We start from the raw sequence: 18,920 nt of genomic DNA, 5'->3' as shown, positions 1-18,920 counted from the left end.
AGTCTTCCAACCTCAGCAAATGGGAGCTCCATTCATCCAGTCGCTCCAGTCAGAAATTTTAGTCTTTGACACTTCTCTCTCTCTCTCTCTCTCAACCCACAGCCAGCTATCGCAAAATCCCGTTGGCTCTACATTAAAAGTGTATCCAGAATCCAACCCATTCTCACCCATCTCTACCACTGCCTGCCCCTCTGCTCAGCCCATCAAATCTCATTGTCTTGGTGGCAATACTCTTCTACCTCGCCTCCCTATTTCGGCTGTGTCTCTCTCCCTTACCTCCCCTTTCCCCCTGATTGTGCTTAAGGATCGGATGCTTAGATCTGCAGCTCATCTGTCAGTTATGTGGCAGTAAGCCAGAGGGTGAAAAGATGTTTGCAGGCCTCTCTTACCACACACATGCCTCTAAGCAGATCTGCCCTTACCTATAGCTAAGCCCAGAAAGGAGCTAGGGAAGAATATAAAGAGCCTGGTACTTGCTGGCATATTTTTTTTTTTTTTTTTTTTTTTTTTTTGAGCCACTGGACCTAGCCTGGAAGCACCTGCCTTGTGACTCCTTGTTTTCATTGTTTGACCCCTCTTACGGGGAAGAAAGTGCTCACGTTAAAAACGCCCCATCCACACCCAAGGCCTGGCTCCCAGGCAATGCCATTAGCGCGGCATGAGCCCTCCCCGCTTCTCCTACCCTCAGCCTAGGTCTCCCTAAATACCTTCACAATTCCGGGAATCCCTAAAGCTCTTCGTGTCCATGGACTTCATTACCTGCACGTCGCCGTACGGCGAAGGGGCAGAAATGGAAAGCAGTGAGGGTTAGGACCAGGCTGGAAGCTTCCGATGACAGAGGATAAAAATCTGGGAATTCCTACAGCCGGGGCCCCTGCCCACCCAGCACACCTTCAGAGCGGAAGTCTTGACAAACTGCAGGCCCCCAGTTATGACCTGGATTATGTTTTCAATAGAGGGCTCGTGAGACAGGTGGCCACTGCTGTCAAAGACCAGCTGGGCCGAGAGAAGGGGATTCTGCCTCGGGGCCTGTAAAGAAGGGTCAGGAGAGGTCATGGGGCTGGAGGTCAGTATCCGCTCCCCGCCAGCTGGCCCTCGGCGGCCGGCCCCCTCCACTCATGCCGCCAACCACCGCCTCACTTTCAGGGTGTTGGCCACAAAGGCGGTTATCTTCTCCTCTATGATCGACACGACGTTCTGGCAAACCATGTAGTGCACCAGGCGGGCCAGCTGTCCCAGCTGCAGCAGCCAGGTCTCCACTCGCTTCAGCCTCTGCGCCAGCTGCTGGCCCTGCAGCTTCTTCAGGTATATGGAGCCTTGGTCTGTTCGGATCCTCTCGCAGTTCCTCACGCGCTCCTGCAGGCCCTGTTGCATCTGATACGTATCCTCGTGAACCTGCCAGCCCAGAGAGTGGAAAACTCACTGGAGAAAGAGGGATGGCCCAGCCGGGGTGGCTCAGTGGCTGAAACAGGAGGTCAGGGTTCGATTCCCGGGTCAGGACACAGGCCCATGTTGGGGTCTCTTATCTTGGGTGGGAATGAGGGAGAGAGAGCAAACTGGTGACCTACTAGTCTGTGCAAAATGCTCAGGTCCTGGAGCCAGAACCCTAGAACCTAGATTTACACACGGCGGGCTGCTTTTTGGTGGAGATAGCCCCAGACCTCTTTAAGTGACCAGGGAAGAAGTGAAATTGAGGATCTATATTGAGAGGCCAGGCCTGTCTACGAAAAGCCTCGAGGGTGGAACTCAAGCAGGGAAATCTGTGCAGGTGTAAACAGGGAGGTCCACATGGCACAGGTTAGACAGAAGAGGAGAAAGGTTGGTAAGGCCACAATAGTTCCAGGATGTGGACTCAAATCACTGGGCTGGGTGGCGTGGCCTGCTGACAGCAGAACACTGCCTTCTGTGAGAGCAGAAGCTGTCTCTGGGTACTGACTCAGACTTTCTGTGAGATAAAAGTCTGGGAGCCTCTCTGTGGGTTCGTCTCACATCTGGGAGGGGCCCCATTCCACAAAGGCTGCTGACAGGTACCAGCTCTCGGGGCCCGTCTTGTTGAGGAGCAGAGGGGAGATACCAGAAAGATATTCTTGGCCCAATGGACATTTTGTCCTTGTTGCTCTTTTGTCCTTTTTGACGCTCCATAGAGCTTGTAATTAAAACGAACTGGTGACTGTGAGCTGCTTTCTGCTAATCCTCAGCTCAAATCGAAATCTTCTGAAACCCAGACATAGGTGGTTGTGGCTTAAGCCAGGCATATCACACATACACACGTGCCCTCAGACTTGGCGAGACAGCCTCGTCTGTGCTCCAGCAATGCTCTCAATACTGCTCGGCCAGTGTGGCTCAGTGATTGAACATCCATCCATGAACCAGGAGGTCAGGGTTCCATTCCTGGTCAGAGCTACTAGACTTGATCTCTAGTAGGGGGTGTCAAGAGGCAGCTGATCAATGATTCTCTCTCATCAATAATGTTTCTCTCCCTCTCTCTCTCTCTGAAATCAATAAAAATATATATATATATATATATATATATATATATATATATATATATTAAAAAATGCTCTCAAAGCATTATGCTAAGCGAAATAAGCCAGTCGGAGAAAGGTAAATATCACATGATCTCACTTATATGTGGGATATAACGATCAACATAAACTGATGAACAAAAGTGGATCCAGAGACAAGGTGGCACTGAGCAGACCGTGAGACCTTGGGGAGAAGGCGGGGGCGTTAGAGATCAACCAAAGGACTTGTGTGCATACATATTAGCATGAGCAATGGACACAGACACTGGGGTGGTAGGGGCTTGCCCTTGGGGATAGGAGTGACATGGGGGGGAGGGGCGGGGGAGGGAGGGTTATTGTCGGGGGGCGGGGGGGGGCGCGGGGGGAAGGAGACATGTAATACTTTCAACAAACAAACAAAATGGAACATGAAGAAAAAAGTGTTCTCAGCACTGAGTGCTGCCCACTTCAGGGCCAAGCCCAGGGCCTCTTCATTGTCTAGTTACTTGTGTGACTCGCCCGCGGCGCTGTGAAATCTTGGAGGAGGAGGCCTCCGGCACACATTTTACTTCTCTATTGCCAATGCCGGGCACTGGCAGTTCCACAGTAAATATTTATATATATATATATATATATATATATATATATATATATATATATATATATATATATTATTGATTTTTTTACAGAGAGGAAGAGAGAGGGATAAGAAACATTGATGAGAGAGAATCATCGATCAGCTGCCTCTTGCACACCCCCTACTGGGGATGTGCCCACAACCAAGGTACATGCCCTTGACCGGAATCAAACCCTAGACATTTCAGTCTGCAGGCCGATGCTCCATCCACTGAGCCAAACTGGTTTCGGCCACCATAAATATTTCTAAAAGAAATTTGTCACCTTGCATTAGGGGCAGTATCTTCAAAGTTCTGAGGACATTTTTTTAAAATGGGAATTCTGAATCTAGCCACAGTATCGTTGACGTTTGAGAATGTAAAGGTATTTTTAGATATATACACACTCCACACCTTTACTATTTACAGATTTTCTCTTAAACAAACAACCAAACCCAGTAACGATAGTATATTTCTGACAGAGAAATAAATGAATACAAGAGGATGAAATGGTCTACGAGTAGATTTAATGAGCACAGAAATTTGTGAAACATATTGTTAATTCTAAATGGGCAGGCTGCAAAACAAGAATGTTCAAAAGAAACCAATTTAAATTCCAACAGATGTTAATATGAGTACAATAGATCGGGTAGAGGGTGAAGAGAGAAAGAGGAGAGGAAGGAAATTAGGAGAGTGCTAAGGTTCTTACATTACTTGAGAGAAAGATATGCATACAAATTCACACTTGACATTCATTCATTCATTCATTCAACAAATACTCACTGAGCACCTACTATACAGCATAACCTACAATGAGCACTAGGGCCCAAGGACTGAGGGGCTCTGGGTTCCATTCTGGTCAAGGGCACATACCTTGGTTACGGGCTCAATACCTGCCAGGAAAGCAACCGATTGATGTGTTTCTCTCACATCAATGTTTATCTCTCTCTCTCTCGGTCTCTCCCTCTCTTACACTCTCTCTAAAAATCAATGGAGAAAATATCCTTGGGTGAAAAAAAAATATATAGATCCATATCCATATCTATATATCTATATATCTATATATCTATATATCTATATATCTACATATCATCTATACATCTATATACTATACATCTATACATCTATATATCTATATATAAACTACTAACTATAAGAAGGTTATAACTAGTTTCATAACATGGAAACAAAGGTGGAAGTAGGAACTGGAGGGAGGGAAAGGCCATGGAGCACCTTTCGCCCCATTCAGTTCCGGGCACTGCCAGGTCCCGCTATGGTTGCCAGGAGGCTAAAGACCATTTCCCCGTATGAACGCACCAAGGGCCTCCTTCACACCATTTCTCATTTTCACAAAATCTGGGGGGCCCTCTCTCTCAGAACCGGACTATCTACAGATGGCGATTTGCCGGAGAACTTTGTAAGTCATCCATCCCCACATAACGGACAAAAAACCATGATGACAGGTCACGGGGAAGAGGCAAGCACACCGCAGGGCCACCCAGGCCCCTCGGCAGGGGGCGTGCACCGCGGATGCAAAGTAGGCCACGTTAGGAAGGATGCCGCCTTTGGGTGCTTCTACTAGCCACGGCACCAGCCAAAGTCCCAAGACTGGTTCGAAGATAAGCCAAGCAGTATGAGAGATCAGGATTCCAACTCTCAAATTCCCTAGTGCCCCTGGCACAAACAACTGGAAAATAGATGTTGTTATGTTCCTTCTCCTCCTCCCTGCTCCAGGCCAGGACCAACCCTCAGGGAACCGCTGAGTCCAAGTCTCTGCCCACCTGTTACTGGTCCAGCCAGCCCGGGGCGGAGGCTGCTGTTGCCGGGCAGAACAACGGCTGAGCCAACTGCAGAGCCCAGGCCACGCCGGCCATCCCAGCAGAAGCTCAAGCCAAGAGGGGGCTGGGACTCTGGCAGCTCAGCTTGGAGAAAGGGGTCACAATACCCTGGAGCCTCTTACCAGGTTAAGGATGGACTTGCAGAGGCGCAGGCAGCGAGAGAGCAGCTGCAGGGCCCTGTGGTTCTCCTGGGCAAGAGCCCGCTGCAGGTCCAGCAGCTCGTAGCCCTGGTCCAGCTCCTGGGGGAGCCAGGACACAGTGTGCAGCTCCTGCAGAAGCCTGGAATCAAGGGCCACGCTGGTCAGAGCCGCTGCTCAGCCCTCTCTCCTGGGACAGATTTGACCTCTTACCAGCTCAGCTCACCTCAGAAGGAGCAAAGGTTTAGAAAGATTATAATATCCCCCCCCCCCCCCCCCCCCCCCCGTGACCAACAGCTCCCTCTGGAGAGTTCTTTGGAAGAATCCAAGCCCAGGAAGTTGCTGGCTGGGGAATTCTTCGGGAGAGGCCTGGGGCATGTGCAAATGTTCACCCTGAGTGACCTTTCTGCCAGGAGGAAGGGTCAAATGGAGCCCAAGGTCTGACTGAGGCGGAGAGACTGCAGAGGCTTCCGCCTTGGACCAGGGGAAGCTGAGGGCCCAGAAGGTCTAAATGGACAGGGGAGTTTAAAGATGAAAGGTGATGATCCTGCCTGGCTGGTGTGGCTCAGAGGGCAGAGCATCGGCCTGCTGACTGAGGGGTCCCAGATTCGATTCCGGTGGAGGGCACGTTCCTGGTTGGTTGGCTCGATCCCCAGTGGGGGATGTGTGGGAGGCAGCCGACCGATGATTCTCTCTCATGATGTTTCTCCCTCTCTCTCTCTCTCTCTCTCTCTCTCTCTCTCTCTCTCTCTGACATCAATTAAAAAAATATATTAAAAAAAAGGTGATGGACCTGCCACTCCCCTATAGGCTGACTATTCCAGAGGAATCCACTTCTGTTATCCATTCCCCACCACCCACCCTGAAAATACCACACCTCTAAACCTCCTTAAAGGGGGGAGAGAGAGAGAGAGAGAGGGAGAGAGGGAGAGAGAGATATGAAAGATCTCCAATGAGCCGAGGATGGTCCTAATGGGTGTCATTTATTCGGTACCTATTATGAGGCACTGAACATGGTACTTTATATTCCCAATCTCATTTAATTCTCACCACAGCTGTGTAGCAGAAATCTGTATCTCTACTCAGGCCAAGAAACTGAGGCTCAAAGAGTCAAGCCCCTTGCTAGCGTCCAGGACTTAAATCCGGGTCAGTCCAGCCTCCAAGCCCTAGGCTGTTCACTAACACCACGCTGAGTAGGCCAGGCGGGGGGATGTCCAGTGTATAGGCTACAAACTGGCGGCCCCCGGGCCGCTGAACGGGCGTTTTCATAAGAACGCGAGCTAACCAGATAAAATTAAGAGATTTTACCACAAAATGTGGATTTCCAGGAAATCCTGAAAAATAAGGTGGCTGGCACGCTGGACCTCTCTGTTCCCGACGGCAACCGCCCACGAGAACCGAGCACGAGGGTTCTCTTCCAAAGCCATCTCCAGCTCCCAGTCCCCACCCTGGGTCATATTCTAACCCACTGCAGTTCTTCCACAGCTCCTGTTGGGGGCCATTAGGCGTTTGAGATTGCGACTCCTGTCGCAGGAGATAATCGGAGTGGCTGAGGAGAGCAGAGAACGCAAGAGCGTACCGAAAATGGAAGAGGCAACTAAGCTTTCCCAGAGAAAGAACCCAAGTGACACTGTGGAGTCAAACACCTGAGCTCGATCCCCCGATGTGATACTTAATAACGGTGTGACCTGGGGTAACCTGATGTAGGAATGCCTAAGTACACAGTGATATATGTTCAGAATATGTTATTCAAAGGTTAAAAACAAACAAACAAACAAGCAAACACAAAACGAGTTACTTAACAATATGTAAAGTCTGATCACGGTTGTATGTGAGGTAGAAAACAAGATAGAAGAATATGCAACAAAATGTTCATAGTGGTTACTTATGGGTGGAGGGATTAAAACTGATTTTCCTTCGTGCTTCTTTGTATTTTCCAAATTTTCTACAAGGAACATGTTACTCCTTTTTCTTTAAATATATTTTATTAATTTTTTTTTTTTTTTTTACAGAGAGGAAGGGAAAGAGATAGAGAGCTAGAAACGTCAATGAGAGAGAAACATCGACCAACTGCCTCCTGCACACCCCCGACTGGGGATGTGCCCACAACCAAGGCACATGCCCTTGACCGGAATCGAACCTGGGACTTTTCAGTCCGCAGGCCGAAGCTCTATCCACTGACCCAAACCGGTTTTGGCGGCTTTTTTTTCTTTTTTTCTTTTTTTTTCTTTTCTTTCTAAAAGTGGTTTTTAGAAGCCCAGTGAAGCTGCGCTCTGAAGCCCTCACCTGCTGATGTGGAGCAGCGCCACTCCGAAGTGGGGCACGGCGAAGAGCAGGTGCTGCCCCAGGAACGCCCGGCACCGGCACAGCCGCCGGAACTTCACCATCTTCCTCCAGCTGCGGATCGGATCGGAGGGAGCAGCGGCCACATGCAGCTTGCTCTCTGCATCACCGGCCCCTACCCCACCCCACACCCACCAACGCCTACCGGGCCCAGGCCTTGCGTAAGAGGCAATTCTTGAAGAACGGAATGAGCTGGAGGTGTTGCCAGAGGACGAAGTGGCGGTGCCAGGCACCCAGCGTCATTGCCTCGGTGGCCTCAGGATGCACGTGCAGGATCCCAAAGGGTGAGAAGATGTAGTGCTCAGGGTTCACCTTGTCTGGTGGCACCACCACCAGGCTGTAGGGCCTTTAAAAAGGGGGCTCAATAAATATTTATTTAAAAAAATAAAAAATAAATAACCGGGAACTTGTGCAGGCTTCAGGAAGGTACCAAGGAAGGGGAGATTTTTATTTTTTTATTTTTAAAGGAGGCAGGAAGAAGAGGGAAGAGGAATGATATTATAATAAATAGCAGAATGATCTTCAAAATAGACAGATGGGTCAACTATTATTAAAAAGAAATAGAAGCCAAGGATAGATGGAAAGAAAAAGAGAGGCACCCAGACAATTCCAAGTTCATCTCTTCAGACCTGGATATCTTACATCCCCCATCAGATAGAAGATTGCCATTCATTGTAAGAGGCAGTGTTTTTTTAATGAAGAAAAAAAAAATGCTCCCAATATGATACTCCATCCATCTGTGAGATGCTTTGCAATTCAGAGGTTTTGAAATGTGGGGAAAAATGTGCAGCTTGGAAATGATAAAGTTCATATATCTCTACACACTGAAACAACATCAGAGATAATCACGGAATGCCACTTGGAGTAATTGAGAATGGGGAAATGCAAGGGGCGACGAGAAGACTAGCCACGGGCCAAAAAGAGGAAAGCGGCCACCTCATGAACAAGGCGCTTCCAGAGCTACCCGACAACCCCACTACATCCTCTTCCTGCGGAGACATGCACCTACACTCCGCCTTCAAGACAATTTGCAAGTAGCCATATAACAGCGGTATCCTGGTGCAGTAAACTCCTTAGCTTCCCACCAAGGCCAATCGGCATCTCATCCCACAGCATTACCATTACTAATGTTACTGCCAGACAGTCATGCGTAGCCGCCACTAGGTGGCAGTAGGTAGCTCATCACATTCCACCAAATGAAAAGTGATCATTTTCATTATTTGTGATGGCACTACATGCCATGGATTATTAATATCCCACTAATATTTCCCATTGGCAAGGAGCTCATTTCCTGGGACTACTCATGATACCAAGTACTGTATCTGTCAGGGTCCCATCAGGAATCAGGAAAACCGAAACCACAGTAGACAGTACAACAAAGTGAATCCAATAGAGAGAATGTGTGTGTGTGTGTGTGTGTGTGTGTGTGTGTGTGTGTGTGTGTGTTTTGTTTTTTTAATCCTCATATGAGGGCATTTTCCCCATTGATTTTGTAGAGAGTAGAAGGGGGGGGGGAGAAACATTGATGTAAATGAAACACATTGATCAGCTGCCTCCCTCATGTGCCCTGACTGGGGTTGGGAATTGAACCAGCAACCCAGGTATGTGCCCTTGATTGGGCTTGAACCCAAGACCCTTAGGTGTGTGGGCAGATGCTCCAACCATTAAACCATATCAGTCAGGGTGAGAATGTGATTTTTAGTATCAGAGAACTGAGAAAGCAAACAAGGAACACTAAGGTAATGCAGAGATCATGACTGCAGGAAATGGGTGCCAGTGCCAGCACTAGAGCAGCAAAGGAAAGATGTTTAGGGTCTTAGAAGCTGTGAGCTTGGAGGAGGGGTTGTAGAGTTGGAAGTTGAATTTCCTGGCGGCTACCAGTACGTACGTATTTTGGAGGAGGGGCCTCGCAGAGTTGCGACTTGGAATTCTGATGGGAAGGTACCACCTGGCTGGCACCTCCCCGGATCACGAAGAGGCTGCGGCAGGAAGTGCCGGCTGCTGCTGGGGTGAAGCAGCCTGGTGCAAGGCTGACAGGAAGAGCAAGCAAAGGAAGGAGAAAGGCCTTCTCCTCTTCTCCTGCAGTCCAGCCTGCTCCCAGCATCCCCTTTAACCAAGCCTAACACGAGGCCAGCTGAAAAATGAGAAGTGAAGCTCACAGTCTCAGCCCAAGTATCACAAAGCAGGGAGAGAAGAGTAAAATGAGAACCAAGACAGAATGGCTTAATAACTGGCCCAGTGCTCTCAGTGAACGTTTGTTAATGAATTGATCGGTAAACGAATGGATGGTGTAGATCAATAGTGCTATGTAAGTCCAGGAGAAAGAGATCGGTGTATATGAAAATAAGATGCTCAGATACTGCTTAAAAGCATGGGCCAGTCCAGCCCGGCCCATGTGGCTCAGTGTTCGGCCTATGAACCAAGGGGTCACAGTTCAATTCCCAGTCAGGGCACATGCCTAGGTTGCGGGCTCGATCTCCAGGATGGGGCGTACAGAAGGCAGCCAATCAGCGATTCTCTGTCATCATTGATGTTTCTATCTCTCCCTATTCTTTCCTTTCTGAAATCAATAAAAATATATTAAAAATAAATAAATTAAGACAGTCCTAGGGGTAAGTTCTATTTCCACCACGATGGCTTTGAGAAAGTCATCCTATATATCAATCTACTCATCTCACAAACGGAAATAATGCAGTGAGCCTTAAATAACACACCTCTTGGGCTTATTAACGCAATGCCTGGTATATAGGAAAGCTCAATTAATGGCAATTATTATTATTACTTCTGAGAAGAGATGGGACTTGAACGGGGCTTTTGAAAATATGAGCGATTTGGATCTAATGGAGGAATGTGAATGAATGCCTCCGGAGCCATGTGGGAGGAGGAGACTTGTTTTTATGGCCTCAGAGATCAGGCTGGGACTGAGAGGTAATTGTTAAAGGAGGGCAGACTTTGGTTCCGTCTCAGGAGCAGGATGCTTTGGGAAACACAAAACTTCCCTGACACTACAAAGACTTAAACAAACACCCGATTCATGCACTGGAGTGTGGAGAGGTCACCACTAAATTCCTTTCTGGGGTAGAATAAAGCAGACAGAGCCAAAGGTGGAAAAGCATGACTCTGGACAAAAGGCCCTGAGGCTGAGGTGAAGGGAAGGGAGCGGGATACTGGGAGACAGGAGAAATGAGGGTGGTGTGTGGGGGTGGGGGGAGAAAGTGCAGGAGAGCAGAGAGGGTGGAGAGAGGACATGGGAGGAAACCAGGGAGTGGAAGGAGCTGAGGTCTAGGGTTAGGCTCTTACCTGAAGTGCCGGCTAGGGGCCACATTAAGGTAGAGGAAGTGGATCTTCTCCAGGTACCTCTCTGTCTTCAGAAGGGCCATCGCCTGGCTCCCCTGGACGGAAGTCGGAAGGAAGCTGCCAGTGCTGCCCTTTTGGAAGGTCCTTCCAGAAACTTCAGAGCCAAGCCGAGACCTGGATGAGAATAAAGTCAGGAGAGACGAGGCAGGGCAAAGGGAGTCAGGGTGCCACTGTTGGCCGTGAGAGGAGGAGCTGGGTCACACCGGTGCTGAGAGGACCCGGGGTGGCACTGCCTGGGCCTTTCTGCCACCTACGGGAGCACACCCAGTCCGTGGCAACTGCGTTCACACGGACGTGCGCACAGACCAGTCCTTCCTCTCTGATGAATGGCCAGTCCCTCCAGACTGACTGCTTCTCCTGTGAAGTAGGTATCTGCAGTACTGAGTAAAAGGAAGGGGGGTACTCTTATTTCCCCAGCTCATCGCCTTGCATGCCCACGCCCTGGATTTCTCCCCTCTGGCAGCCTTCCTAACCTTCTAGAGCTCCTATCTCTGCTCCCATTATACCCGCTCCCCGACCCTACCTGATCTCCATGCCTGTGACTCTTCCTTGCTCTTCCCAACCTCCAGCTTCATATCCTTTCCATTCCAGCCAGGACCCAAGGGTGCATCCTTCAACCCCCCCTCCCTCCATCTTCTTGCACTTCTACCACACCAGTCAACACAACGAACATGAAAAATTTTACCTGGATGAATGGCTTTGGTTGGAGTGACCTCAAGTGCGCACACACACACACACACACACACACACACCTCTGAATAATTAAACTTAGACTTAACCAGTCAAAGTAGACCGGTGTTGCTAATTGATCCAAACACAGTACTATCCTATTCTAAGGTTCGTATCAACAATAGGGTTTAGGACCTTGAGGTTGGGTCGGGACGTCCTTACAGCGGTGTAACTGCTATTGAAGGTTCACTTCCTTAACAGTGAAAGTCCTCTGTGATCTAAGTGGGTTCAGAAGATCGCAGAACCAGGCATTCTGGCTTCTTTCCGTGTTCCCGGTGTCCAGTCTCCGCTGTGGGATCGCTCTGCTCTGATGTCTTAGGAGCAGCCCTCAGACAGCTGTCTCTTTCTGTGTCCTCAGCTGCTGGCCGGGCCTCCGCCAACCCCCACCCTGTGCCCAACGCTGCCCAGCCCCTCCCTTCTCTGCCCAGAGGAAACTGAGGCTTTCAGCCGTGGACTAACTACCCCACATTCAGCTGCCTTCCCGCGCATTTATCTGTACGTGCTCCCGTGCCAAACTTGTCCCCCAGTTTGAGAGGAAGGGGTGTCCTTTCTTCATTTGTACTGTGGATCCCCTGTCCCCTAACCTGTTATCCTTATCATTAGCCTATGTTTATTCAGCCTATATTTATACATATATTTCTCGAACACCCACTTCTCAAGCACTGTCTTAAGGACTATGTACATCTCTTCCCCCCCCCCTTTTTTTTAAAATATATTTTATTGATTTCTTATAGAGAGGAAGGGCGAGGGATAGAGAGCTAGAAACGTCGATGAGAGAGAAACATCGACCAGCCGCCTCCTGCACAGCCCCCACCAGGGATGTGCCTGCAATCACAGTACATGTCCTTGACCGGAATCGAACCCGGGACCTTCCAGTCCTCAGGCCGACGCTCTATCCACTGAGCCAAACCGGTTTCGGCTCCCCCCCCCCCCTTTTTTTTTTTTTAAGAGTTCAGCCCAGACACCATTTTTTTTTCAATCTTCTGTCCTACTGTATCTCCCTCCCTTTCAAGCCAGACATCACAAAAGAATAAGTAAAATGTGATTTCTACTTCACCTCCCGTTCACTCCTGAAGGCACTGCAGTCTGGCTTCCTCCTCACACAATCCCACCAAAAAGGGCTCTCACCAACCTCCTCCTCCTCTGATGTGCTTTCCCCTGGCTGCACACACACAAACACACACACACACACGAGGAGCAGCCAGATTTTATAGCGCTTAGCACAATTTGTAATTATATGTTCCTTGTATCAACTTATATAGCATTTACCCCCCCTAACTAAGCTATAAGACTCAAGGGAGGAGATGGAGTCCATCTTGTTCACTTTTGTATCCTCAGCATCTAGCAGCTCCTCCTATATGTTAAACATCCATCATCCATATTGAATGAACCAATGTCTTAGAGACCAGTCCTGGAAAACTTCATGCAAATGAAGCCACGTTAGCTAGGCCTCCGAGGTTTGCCGCCAGGCCCGAGAGAGGGCAGAGAAAACTCGATCCCTTCCCTACATCTCAGCCCATTTTCACTTCAGTTAAGTTCCCCCCGGAAAGGAAACCTACCCGGAGGGAGGCACAGTGTGAAGGGAAGCCAGCCGGGGTTATTCAAGGCATAAATTGTAGGCGCTGGCCACCTGCCATCAGGGCTTCCGGGGGCCTGCCTCTCTGTCCACCATGAGGGCTCTGAGACTTCAGGGAAAACCTGACCCAGTTGTTACTACCTTAGAGCAAACACTGACAAAGTCGAGCTAGATTAAAGGCAAAACTAACCAGATCATGAATGTGTCACGCATAAGCTGCAAAGCACTTAGAAAATCAACCCATGACCAGCCAGCATGGCCCAGGGATTGAGCATTAACCTATGAACCAGGAGGTTCAGTGCATGAATTTGTGCATGGGTGGGGTCCCTCAGCCTGGCCAGCGATCAGGGCCAATCGGGCTGTCTCCTCCAGTCCTCATGGGGAGAGACCCTAGGAGGTTGGCTGTGAGAGCACACTGACCACCAGGGGGCAGCTCCTGCATTGAGCGTCTGCCTCCTGGTAGTCAGTGCACCAGCCAGTCTTCTGATGGTCCAGTCCTAATGGTCACTTAGGCTTTTATATATATATATATATATATATATATATATATATATATATACACATACATACATATACATATATATATATATGAAAATCAATCCAGAGAATTGGGGAGGGATTCCAAGACTAGAGTTAGAGAGTTCTCAGAAAAGGAGGTCTCTGTTGGCATTCCGAAATCCTGAAGAAAACAGTAAGAGCCAGAGTGGGAGAAGGGGGTAAAGGGGGAGGGGGGTCATCACTAGAGGGGCCAGGATACCCACACTGGCAAGGCAGGAAGAAGACCCTGGAAGGATCAGAAAAGTCCCCTCTGGCAGCGCTGGCAACTTGAAGCTGCCCCGGAGATGGCTTAGCTCATGCTGACATGAGTGGAAAGGCCTCCAGACAAGCACTCACCCAGAAACATCCCGAGGGGAAGACCTGTACGCAGCATCTAGCACCCAACACTAGGGCGGCCCAGAGGCCAGGCTCAGGGATTATGAATGAGTGAGAAAAAACCAAGGAGGCTTCCAGCACCATCTGAGAAACTCAAGCTGTCCTCTGAAGCTTTGGCTTCCTCATAACCGACTTGATTTTCATACGTTTCTGCATTTTAATTTTGTGTTAATTTTGCAGACCAAGAAGAAGAGAGGAGTCCTTGTCTGGCTCAGTAGATACAGGATCAGCCTGTGGACTGAAGGGTCCCAGGTTCGATTCCAGCCAAGGGCACATGCCTGGGTTGCAGGCTTGATCCCCAGTACAGGGAGTGCAGGAGGCAGCTGATCAATGATTCGCTCTCATCGTTGATGTTTCTCTCTCTCTCTCCCTCTCCCTTCCTCTCTGAAATCAATAATATATATTTTTTATTCTATTCTATTCTATTTATTTTATTCTATTTATTCATTTTATTTTATTTTATTTTATTTTATTTTATTTTATTTTATTTTATTTTATTTTATTTTATGAAGAGGAGCAGCCTCACACCGGGTTGGCTTGGGTTAGGCTAATCACTAAAATCAACAGAGAGCTGCCTTTTGACAACCACACCCCCCAGGAGGCACCCATAACCTGGCTTCTTTCTCTGCTCCGCTCAGAACCCCAGCCTGAGTCCCCCACTTACTTGGTCTTTCTTCTTCCAACAGACTCCTCTCCTACGTCGTCAATGCCATCGCTTGCATACTGAACCGGGATGTCCGTGGCCAGTGCCAAGGGCAGGAGGCCGAGGCCATCTCGCCACTGGGCCTCATTCTGAGCCACCTCGACACCCACAATGCCCAGGCTGTGCTGCAGCTCAGGCAGAGTCAGGGGTCGCAGCCACGTGGCCAACTGCTCCTCGCCTTGCTGCCCACTCCTCCTGGCCCGCACAAAAGGGCATGCTGGGAGCAGGGGCCCAGGATGGGGCCTCTGCTTCCCAAGACGGCAGTCCACGTGGGAGGCGCTCTCTAACAAAGAGGTGTCCCGGGGAAAGGCCTGGTCTATGGCATCGAGCAGGTCCAGCTGGAGCTGGGCTTGGACCCAGGGTGCCCAGCGGTACAGCTGCTCCAGGAAGGGCAGCAAGTCCAGGTGGCCCACTAGCAGGGCCTGGTAGGGAGGCAGCAGGCGCAGCACTTCGTGCAGGTAGTGCCAGGCCGCCAGGCTGCCCTCCTGGAGCACGGCCGAGAACAGGGTGCGGAGCTCGGTGACCAGGAGCCGCAGGCCCGGCAGAGCCTGAGTCACTGCCTGCAGGAACTGCCCCTGACGCTTCTGCTGTAACTCAGCCTTCAGGGCATCGTACCACGATGCCTCTTCGGGAGGAGATGCGTCTTCTGCCCTCGTCTCCGAGACCACAAGGAGCTGGGCATCCAACTGCTGGCGAATTGACCCTGCCCACTGCGCAGGCTCCGCCTGCCAGTTCCAGGTTCCCGGCTGCTGGGCCTCACCTGCTCCGCCCAGCCCAGGAAAGGAGCAAGAGAAGACAAGGGCCTTAGGCTCTGGTCTAGGGATGGTCAGGGTCAAGGGGTTGGGGGAGGAAGAGAGGAGGGACTTAGAACAGGGAAATGGGAGCTGCAGGGCAGAGTCAGGCCAGCAGAGGGTCTTTCCTGGGACCCTCAACCCTACCTACAGCCTCCGCAGAGACTCTGGTTCGAACCCACCTTCCACCGCCCTCCCCCCTTTCCTCCCCCCCCCCCCCCAGGACAGAGGTGGGGGCCTCCCTGCACAGGTTCCTTCCCACCAGCCGGGCCCCTGCCCCCTCACCTGGCCGGAAGGGTACAGGAGGAAAGGTGAGGGAAGGGAGAAAGAGCTGCCGGTGAGGTTTCATCACGGAGCACCTGTTGGGCAAACGGACCAACTTGAACTTGGCTCCCGGGCACAGACCATTGCTCACAGCCACCCGCACGCAGGGAGACTGGCAGACACACAGGCCTGTGACCTCTGCAGATACACACGGAAAACGCGCCCCAACAACCTCTGGAACGGAGGAGCCGTCCCTGGGGTGGAGCCTGTGACCCTCGGAGGAGGAGGGGGAGCGGGTCGGCACGGGAGCCGGCAAAGCCCGGTCCTCTCTGCGCTGCAGGGCCGCTGAGCACCGGGCAGGAGCGGCCACGGAGAGAGGCTTGTCGGGAGGGGCGGCGACTGGCGGGAGGAGGAGGCGGGGGGGAGAGAAGGAAGGAGGGGTCCCTGGGAGCGTGTGAGGAGGGGGCCTCCCCGGGGACAGCCGAGCGGGGTCCCCCCCGGGGAAGGGAAGCGGGTCCGGCTCCTCGCAGGGGTTAGAACGGTTACTAGAGCCCCCGCGTGAGGCTCAGCGCTGCCGCCTGGAGCGCCGGGGAGGATGGGGTCCCAGGAGGATGGGGTCCCAGGCCGGATTCGCAGAGATGAGCGGGCAGGGCCAGGCCGACCGTGCTTGGAGGGTCGGCTTAGCTGGTGTAATCCTTGCGCCTGTGGATTCGCTGAGCGGCTAAATCAGAGTCAGGCACCAACCACCTATCTTTGAGACTCTCCCAATCCTCCCCGCCCCCCACCACTACCACCTCCGCCATATCCACCTGTCCCACCCCCCTACTCCCAACCCCTAGCAAGACAAAAGTCTTGATCACAACAAGCTCAAAATAGGGGGTGGAGCTGGGGCTGAATGATTAAAACAAAAATAGTGCTATTCAATGTCTCCGCTTGGATGTCTGAGGAATAGCTCACATTTAGAAACTTTAAATGTCCCAAACCAGACTCCTCACTGCCCCCTACTCTTTCTCCCTCTGCCCCAAAGAAACCTGCTGTTTCTTTCCCGGTCTTCCCCGTCTCAGGAAATGGCAAGGCAGTTTTTCCAGTTGCTCAGATTAAAACCTTGGAGTCACCTCTGACTTTTCTCCCTCTCTTCCCCCTCCAATCCCCACATCCCATGTCTCATCCTGCAAATTTTGTTGGCTGTAGCCTCAAAAATACCCATAATCCAACTCATTCTCACTACTTTAAGGGCTATAACCTTGGTCTAAGATCATTCCTGTTATTGACAGGATTCAATTCCTTGTGGTTGTAGGACTGAGGTCCCAAGTTCCTTCCTGGCCATTAGCCAGGGGCCACTCTCAAGTCCTAGAGGCTTGCTATATGCCCCCTCCATCGTTAAGCCAGCAACTGTTCTTCAAGCACTTCTCATGCTTCAAATATTTTTGATGTCCTCTTCTGCAACCAGCCAAAGAATACTTCCTGCTCTTAAGAGTTCATGTGATTAGGTCAGGCCCACCATCAGATAATCTCCCTTTCCTACAGTCACGTATGCCATATAATATAAACTAATTACAGAAGTAAACTCAAAGTTCTAGGGATTATGCAGGGTAGGGTATGTACGCAGGGAGTGGGAAATCTTGTGGACCATCTTTCTTTCTTTCTTTCTTTCTTTCTTTCTTTCTTTCTTTTTTTTTTTTTTTTTTTTTAACATTTCAGAGAGGGAGAGGGAGAGAGAGAAACATCAATGATGAGAGAGAATCATTGATTGGCAGCCTCCTGCATGACTCCTACTAGGGTTTGAACCCACAATCCCAGCTTGTGCCCTCGACTGGAATTGAACCTGGGACCCTTCAGTCTATAGGCTGATGCTCTATCTACTGAGCCAAACCAGGTAGGGCCTTGCGGACCATCTTAAAATTCTTCCTACCACACATATACTATAATAACAAAAAGACCAAAATATACCATTACTTTGATATGATAGTTCACTTTTTTCTCTCTCACATAACTGTCCAACTATAACCACTTCAGGACTAATATGTCAGCCTTTTAGTTAGTTGTTCTGCTTCTCCAAAGAAATGGTCCTGATCTGCAAGGTCCAAGAGAGTTTTCCACCATAGCTGCTAGGCCCATCCCAACTAGTGAGATGGGGAAATAGAGAAAGGAGAAAGCATGCCCTTACTTTTAAGAGCGCAGTCTGGCAATGCATACATCATTCAATCACACAGACACACCTAACTTCTAGGAAAGCTCCAAAAATGTAAATATTTTCTTTTTAAAAAATCTTTATTGCCGAAACCGGTTTGGCTCAGTGGTAGAGCGTCAGTCTGCGGACTGAAAGGTCCCCGGTTCGATTCCTGTCAAGGGCATGTACCTTGGTTGCGGGCACATCCCCAGTAGGGGGTGTGCAAGAGGCAACTGGTCACATCCCCAGTAGGGGGTGTGCAAGAGGCAGCTGGTCGATGTTTCTCTCTCATCGATGTTTCTAGCTCTCTGTCTCTCTCCCTTCTTCTCTGTAAAAAATCAATAAAATATATTTTTAAAAAAATCTTTATTGTTGAAAGTATTACATGTCTCCCCCCTCCCCCCCTTACCTAGCCTTCCTCCACCTCAGTTTATTTTGTTAATTACAAATCTTTATTTTGGAAAAGTCAGGGGTTCTACTAGTAAAGAAAGAAGGGGACAATGGATACTGGGGACAACTAGAGGCTTAAACCACAGTGAACATTCTTCGTCCAGAGGGACATGAGGCTTATTCCCTCCTTTCAACTCTCTGCTCAGAGAACACATGATTAAGTTCCTCTCTGACGACCTAATTAATATAAAACAACTCTCCCCACCTTCCTTATCCTTCTTAACCTGCATTAGTTTTTCCATAGCACTTATTACCATCCCTTATAAATATCCAATTGCTCACTATCTGTTTCCCTGACTAGAAGAATAACTTCTGTGGTGGCAGATTCTGATTGTTCTCTGCTCTCTCCCCAGCCCCCGTACTAGGCACTAAGAGTAGGTGATCAGGAAATATTTGTGGAACAAATGCATAAATTATATAGCAATCTTCATAAGTGAAAAAGGATAGATTCAAGTCAGATGCCTGGATTGAACACCTGACTTCACTACTTACTAGCTGTGGGATGTTTTAC

At 49.8% G+C, this 18,920-nt stretch overlaps 1 protein-coding gene across 1 annotated transcript in view; it reads right to left on the bottom strand.

Moving 5' to 3' along the window:
* Positions 1–15,879, bottom strand: part of DNHD1 (dynein heavy chain domain 1) — a 56,902-nt gene extending 41,023 nt beyond the window's left edge. The window contains 9 exon segments of the mRNA XM_084895673.1: positions 708–759; positions 892–1,029; positions 1,141–1,395; positions 5,079–5,235; positions 7,380–7,490; positions 7,582–7,782; positions 10,737–10,907; positions 14,696–15,494; positions 15,811–15,879. Of these exon segments, the coding sequence (XP_084751799.1) occupies positions 708–759; positions 892–1,029; positions 1,141–1,395; positions 5,079–5,235; positions 7,380–7,490; positions 7,582–7,782; positions 10,737–10,907; positions 14,696–15,494; positions 15,811–15,874 (1,948 nt within the window). The 5' untranslated portion in view covers positions 15,875–15,879.
* Positions 15,880–18,920: the final 3,041 nt, after the last annotated feature.

Source organism: Pipistrellus hanaki (genome assembly GCF_964339955.1).
Source record: "Pipistrellus hanaki genome assembly, chromosome: 9".
Lineage (NCBI taxonomy): Eukaryota > Metazoa > Chordata > Mammalia > Chiroptera > Vespertilionidae > Pipistrellus > Pipistrellus hanaki.
The sequence above is the reverse complement of the archived record's forward strand: the minus strand, read 5'-3'. Positions and strand labels throughout refer to the sequence as shown.